Here is a 7,497-nt window from a genome sequence, read left to right on the forward strand (position 1 = left end):
GCACAAGCTGTTTGGGCATTAGGGAATAATGAAGTAGTGCACCTGTTTTCAGCCACAGCTGCCACTGTTCTCTTGCATCCATCCCACTCAGCGCAAACAAAAGGTTTTCAGTTGTTGTCGGACGGCTTTTGATCATGTCCCCTATGTGCCCCGTAATCTTTTGCCAATGTGAGTCTATGCAAATGAGCAATGCAATACAAATACTTACACGGGTGCCATTGCTACCCATATGCTCATAACTGACTGCAAAAAAACAACAGTAATGCATGTGGCAGTGATTTTTTTAAAAGCAGCTCTTTCTCTTTAAAGTAAAAGTACTGGACATGAGCTAGTCCTGAAGTCATGCTTCATTATTGCACTGCCATTTTTGCTACGTTCAGTACTAAAATCACATAGTCTCATTAATTTGGAACCAAACTGTGACACCAAAATTGACGTGATTCGTTACTGGAGCAGAGGATGGTACTGGGTAGAATTGGGAATAGTTGTGGACAAGTTTTTTTTTGCAAAGTCAAAATATTGCCAAAATGTACCCTGTAACGATTTGGCTGCCATTAGTGACTGTGGACCAGTAAAGGCTCCACTTGTGCACAATCTGTGGGTCCCCATCTCTAAATGGGACAGGGGAACCGCACGCTTTGTGTTAACCCCACTGATCTTCAGCAGGGCTCTCCCACCACTAAACTGTAAATGAGCCCCTTAACCCCTCGTACTAAGAATCATGATATATATATTCACATTCTCTCCCACTCTCTCTTTCTCACACAGACACACACGCTAGCATGGAAAAATTAATATAGTAGTTTAAGCTTGAAGTTTGTTGAGGGTGTGTTTTTGCATTTTAACAAATTCTCTCTGTCATCCTAGATATGCAATTCTGAGCAGCTTTGGGAGAAAATTGTTGAGAGTCTGTGTGATACCATTACCCCTGCAATGAGAGGACTGGCAAAAGAGCGGGGCTGGAAGCAAATCTTCTTCACAAACAAACTTCAGTTACAAATGCAGCTCCGCAGAAGGAGGCAGAACCGTGGCGATTCCAACGAAGACATGCCAAAACTGTTGTTTTAAATCAATACTTCCATTCATTGATTATAGACAACGTTCACGCAGTTTGAATGTGTTTGATCAGAGTTCTGTTTTTTCAATTTGTTTTTTCTTCTTCACTCCTTGAAAAAATGCACTAAATACCTCTTATAATACCACTTGTGTTATTCTAACCCGCTCAGATTTCATTTCAACTGGTACTGTCACTCATGTATTCAATTATTATCTTAAACATCACTAACTTAAAACTTCCACTTATCAAACGTATTTTTCTAAATGAAGTCTGTGAAACCCATAAATTGCTTGGGCAGCTATTCTTAAAAATGATAATATAAAATTATCTCTCACCTTCCTTTTTGATTAAAATCTTGCAAATCTGCTCTTTATGGCAGCTGATGTTCCACCCAGTTTTGTCAATAATTTAAATTATTACAATTGGCAAAAACATGTGCACACCAGTAAAACACAACAGATTGTTTATTTTTCAACTATTAACGTTTTACATTTTTGTACATTGTTATATTTTGATTTAAAACAATGTCAATATACTTCAATAATAACATCTTTCATGTTTTCATAAGCATTGTAAGATATATGATATTTTTTGCAATTCTTGGTGTAACTCAGTGATGAGAACTGTAGCATAACTGTTTTTTTAAATTCAGGAATCCCTTTTCACTGACTTTACAGCGCTTCCAATTCCATTTCATTAGGTGCCATTCAGGCCCAAAATGTTTTTACAAGTGCTTGGGTTCAGTGCAGCCACAGCTGTAATAGTTCCTAAAAATTACACTGTATGGCTCTTAACCCGGTTAGCATCATGATTCCTCTATCCATTATGACAAAAGAGGCAAATGGATACATTGAGATTAAAGAGCCATGCAACTTAATTTTCAGAGTGTGCCATGAGGAATGGGGTTGCTGGAGAGGGTGCAGTGGTTTGAAGAAGTACTTTCAAAGTGTTTTTAATCTTTACTTGACCACAAAAGTGTGAATAAGTAGTCCAAGTGTAGTTTCTGAAAGGACTTCCTGGATTCAAATACAAATTAAGTTGGAATTCTCCTTCAATTAATTGATTGAGGTAACTCAAAATGTGTGCCAATTTCTACAGTGCTATCTTAATGGGGTGTATTTTTCATATTGAGGGAATCCATTGTCCTCCTTCTATGGATTTTAAGTTTCAGTGGGTTATTTCCTCTTTCTTTCTTATTCCAAGGTGTTTGCCTTAGAGTTTTGATAGCATTTTGATAAAAAGTATCCCAATATAAGTAACAGAATGGCAGAAATGTAGTAGAAAGAAAACATGGGTAGCTGTACCTCTTATGTTTTTGGATTAATTAGTCAGGTATGAAGACAAAATCAAATCTGACTGGTGGAACGTAGTCGTTAACTCCAAAATGTCATTCTACTATAAGAACGTTACAGACACATATGATTTTCCAGAGTACTAGAGTACGTCCACGACTGAAATATTACTTTGCTTTTATAGTCATTATAGCCTCCAGTTTTTGATCAAGGCTAAATGCCTAGCCAGTTAAGTATACAATCAAAAAGAAGAGAATTCACTGAGACTCTTAAAGATGTTATAGTCGTACTGGGATGCCATGATTTAGAGGAAGAGATCAAGGGTGGCCTTCCTGAAATAATACAGGCCATATTAAAAAAACTCCTTGTTTTCTCACCTGTGGACTTCAAAAATCATAGAGGACAGTCCGTGTGATGGAGTGCATCTCGAAAGTTGCCATCACAGAAGACGTTGAACCCTTTTTGAGGAAATAGATTCTCTTCAGTAGTTGAGACAGTACCCAAATACAAAAACAATCTATAGATTGTTCCTCTTAATTTAATATGTGGCTATCAGACAGCTAAATATGTTTGACCCATCAGGCAGGTTTTCCATTTTCATTATTTGTCCATGAGAAAGTTTGCTACGTCTTTTGAAGTAATGCCCTATCCATGCCACTAACTAGTGAAAGTAGCCACATCCTACTATATGTATGACCCACACATAAGTGAATTATGAGTTTTGTTATAAAGTAAGAATAAGACCTTATTCTGTTTTTCATTGGGCCCATCCTGCTTTCCTCCCTAAGTTGGCCAAAGATTTCAACTAAAAACGTCACTGTTAATTAAAAATGCATGTTCACTTTTATTTTCCTATCATTTGCAAATACATTCTGGACAAATAACACGAAAGTTCTGTCCTATGTTTTTTTACAGCTACTGTCTCTTCCCTACATCAGGTGAAGATGCTAGGGGGTGTTTATGCTAGTCTCTTTAGGAATGTGAGATTTTGTGAATTACCTGGTTCTCCCACTATTGTCTGATATTCCTGAGGAGGTTTGCTGTTATTTCAAAATGGAACTGGTGGCAAAGGCTATTGAAGCTGACTTTTTAGCTGGTTCCTCAGAAAATCGATTCACCACTTTCAGGTCTTCCAGAATACAGCGGCAAGAGTGGTTGCTAAGGCTTCCAATATCACCCCTACAATTTGAAATCTTTATCAGCTCTCTGACAGAGAACCATTTCCTTCAACTTCAAGGTTGTGTATGGGTGCAATATATAAATCAAGTGAAATGTTACTGTGCTGATTGCTTGCATTCTCCATGAACCAATGGCATGCCTTAAAGATGGCAAATCATTTATTTACCTTTATTGCCACAAGCGAAACCTAAATGGACCATGTGTGGCATAAAAAAGATGGACAATCTTTCCTTTATAAATGTGGGAGAAGAGTAGTTGTTCACTTAATTGAATAGTTCCTTTATTTCTTGAACTACAAGCAGTACTCCGGTTTGAGCACTACTTCAGTACCTGCCACATTTAAATTTGAATTTGGAAACATTTAAGGCATACAGCTAAAGACGTGCATTAACCTGACAACATTAAAATGTTTTAAGACTACACATTTCATCCTTTTTACAACAAAGCCCAATTTCTGGTGTCCCCACGTAATAGTCACACTGTTCTTAAATCACAAAGGAGTATTATTACTACCTCCTTACACCTCTGTGTTTATGTGCTCTGTTTTTATACTTTGAAATGCTGTGACCATAGTATGAAATTGAATACAGAGTACTGACTTATGGGGGGAATCAGTTAACATGTTACTTGAGCTTGTATAGAAATTTGCAGAACGTATGAAATTCCAATGTGCCTCTTCAGCCGCTCGATCATATATCTGGAAACAATTAGAATTCAGACATATGCAAATATTGTGTGGTTGGTCTCATGCAAACTCTGTCCCCTGAAGCACGTCCTGTAGATAAGTAAAGCATCTCGAAAACACCCTGCACAGCTTCACATTTGCTTCCGAGCAAATGTTTTCTATAGCCTATGTTTTCGCACTCATGAATGCTTCTAACTGTTTCTGTAGATCAAGACACAAACTTCCTTGATGTTTTCTGCCTCCAGTGGAAAAACAAAAAAATAGTTTATAAAATTAAAAAGGATGCTCTTAAATCTGTAAATTAGCTTTCATTAGGCAGAATGGACCTATCTTGCTTGCTTTGGTAAGGAAAATGGCACCTATATTGTTCAATGTCAGCTCCATATCAGACATCTTCTATGTCTTGAAACAAATAGTGATGAATATGATATTCTGTAATAGAAACTTCTGGAATCAAACCTGCCATTGATAGTGGCTTGAGACCATTTTAGAAAGTGAACATATGTGACAGAATAATGGAAAACTTTAATAATATGTAGGGTTCAGTTCAATAAATGTTATTTGGCCAAGAGACCATAAAAGAGGAACAGCACATAATCATACAGTTTAAAACAATTAAAATGCAAACAATGTAATAGAATACATTCAAACAGTTTCAAAGCAAGTGGCTTGTCACTGTCATTTGTCTTTTCTAATCCTAATAGAGGAACAAATAAAGCTAATAACAGTGTGACGAACAAATTCAGTTGGCAAGCACTGCAAGAGTTTAAGGCTTTGTTTGGCTGAGCTACAGTCGTGTGAATGGAAAATAAGATGGAAAAATTGAATTCTAGGAATAGTAGAGGATCTACAAAGAAACACAAAATGCTGACAGGTTTGCAGCCTAGAGCCATTACAAGGACAACAGGATAGGGATACAAACCAACTGCCCTGTTGTGGAAATATGTAGTGTAACTTGCCTATCTTTTTCATAACTACTTCTAGACTTGACAGGTTATTTCTTAGGGAAATCTTTTTTTGTAACGTGAACTCTGTGTTCTTAATATCATTTTTTTTCTGTGATTGATGGGTATGTTTATAGCAGATAGGTGTTGACTCATTCTAACTACGTAGGGCCCACAATATGAGTGGCCCAGTACTTAGTGTGATATCTATCACACTTATCAGTTCTGACTCCACTGCTTCAGAATTTATCAGTTGCGAGGACTACCACTTAATTGTGAGTTTTTGAGGGAGTATCGTGCAGATTTTGATACTTACTGCACCAAAATCTACTTGTTCCAATACATACTGGCCATTTTTCCCTTTGATAAACATCAGCAGGTTTAACAAGCTAGTGTCTATCACAAAATAAATAATGACTATGTGTGGAATAACAGCAGTTACTGCTTATATCACAATTAACCCGGCTGGTCATACCGAGGACCATAGTGTGTATCTATTGAATTGTACCCACAAATAAAACATATCATTTTGGCAGTGATGAAGAATGAGTTTTTTTTTAGTATTGAGAAAGTAAAGGATTACGGGTCATTCAAATCCAAACAACACAGAATGAAATAGGTCAATTTATAAAATTATCAGCTTCCCTAACCACCAGTGCAAGAAACTGTTAACAGGTTAAACAATATGGATTGTCTTAAACCTACACAAGAAAAGTGGGGAAACAAATGATGTGCCATATTGTGCCTAAAGTGATAACAAAAAAACAATAACTGCAAACTCAATAGTAGTACACCCACAGACCTCACCCAGAGGGTTATGTTTGTGAATACAGGATGAGTCGATCATAATGACATTTTTATGTAATGTATTTGAATTTGATTTAATAATTTTACAAATGTGTACACCATTAAAACCTAATTATACAAGCCATAGAATATTGGTCATGTGCATACGAAACCTACAGGATGTAGGAGCATCAGTACCATCTGTTCTGATGCATTGAACTCAATTGATTGCTCTTAATGCAGAACATCTCAATGTTATATAACATGGGCATGAAAACATTAGAGGGGCCCATGGATGCCCAGGGCACTGGTCCGAGATGGAAGGGAGCCAATGCTGCCTTTCCCATTCCAATGCTTCTTCAGATTAACTTCCATGTATGTATTCCTAAAATCCACCTTCTGTGTTTAGGATAGGATACCTTTTCTCCGATTATGAGAAAAATGTAACTAGAATCCTAAAATGTGGCTTCTATGGGCTGCCAGATTGTATAAAGTGGCTTACTGGGACATTTATATCTGTTCATTCACAACCTCAATCCGAGGCTATAGGTGGGCTCATTACAGAATTCTTTATTACAGCAATGTGTGTTTTACTATTGTGCGTGCCTTCTAATGTGCTTGAAATATGTTTTAAGCAACATGGTTTATGATCCTTAATTCTATTTATAAGTACTAACACAAGACCTCAGTCAAGGGCGTCAACTCTGAAGAAAGTTTACGAAAACACCCAAAGTGCCTTTAGCATGTGAATTTATAACTAAGTGTGATGTTAGTTATCCGGTAGTGCTATATGTTCTGAATGGTAAGTGAATATGCCGGCCATCAGTCATTCTGTGTAACTGTGCATATTGTGCCATTGCAGCCACTTGAGCAGTTTTCATCAAGCTGAAACTTGTCCATGAATTGCTATTTTGTTTTGCATTTTAGAATTGAAAATAACAAGGGTACATATCACCTGGACAATACTTCCTTAACACTTGTGCTTCAAAAAACAATATTTAATTTCACAAATGTTGATTTGCCAATTTTCCTCTTATTTTGCCTGTATATCTTTAAGTTTTCCTTTTTTAAATATATAATACCATATTATTCCAAGAATATAACATTGTATGTGTGTGATTTATTTACATATGTATCCTTTTGTTTTGTTTTTTCATTTGGACAGCACATTTCTGTGAAAATAAAACATACTGTAATGTCAAGGTGTCTTAATTTTCTTAAGATCTGTCGCAAAGGAAGGGAAGAGTGGCTAGATAGGGGCACAGTTGTAATCTGATCATTTTAAATGTGATTCTTCATTTAAATGAAAACCATGTCTCTCCTGAAAACAGCTGTCAGATCTTTAGGTTTTGGGTTAGCCAAGACCTTTTGATTTCACTGAAATTATGCATGCTATATTCTTGCTTACAGGGGCTTTCAACAGCCCTCTTCATCCTTTGGTGTGTTGTGTCATTCATATTTTTCTTCCATCCATACAACATGGGGCAAAGGGTTAGTCTGCTTCAGCCACTGGCTAACTTCACTGTGAGTGATAGCATTTTGCTCTTTCACGCG

General features: G+C 36.8%; 1 protein-coding gene across 1 annotated transcript in view; it reads left to right on the forward strand.

The window, feature by feature from the left end:
• The window catches only part of FBXO36 (F-box protein 36), a 107,378-nt gene extending 100,233 nt beyond the window's left edge, over window positions 1-7,145 (forward strand). Inside the window, exon 4 of the mRNA XM_078668160.1 lies at window positions 868-7,145. Coding sequence (XP_078524286.1) covers window positions 868-1,068 — 201 coding nt within the window. The 3' untranslated portion in view covers window positions 1,069-7,145. The remainder of the gene's footprint in view (window positions 1-867) is intronic.
• Window positions 7,146-7,497: the final 352 nt, after the last annotated feature.

Source organism: Lissotriton helveticus, chromosome 11 (assembly GCF_964261635.1).
Source record: "Lissotriton helveticus chromosome 11, aLisHel1.1, whole genome shotgun sequence".
Taxonomy (NCBI): Eukaryota; Metazoa; Chordata; class Amphibia; order Caudata; family Salamandridae; genus Lissotriton; species Lissotriton helveticus.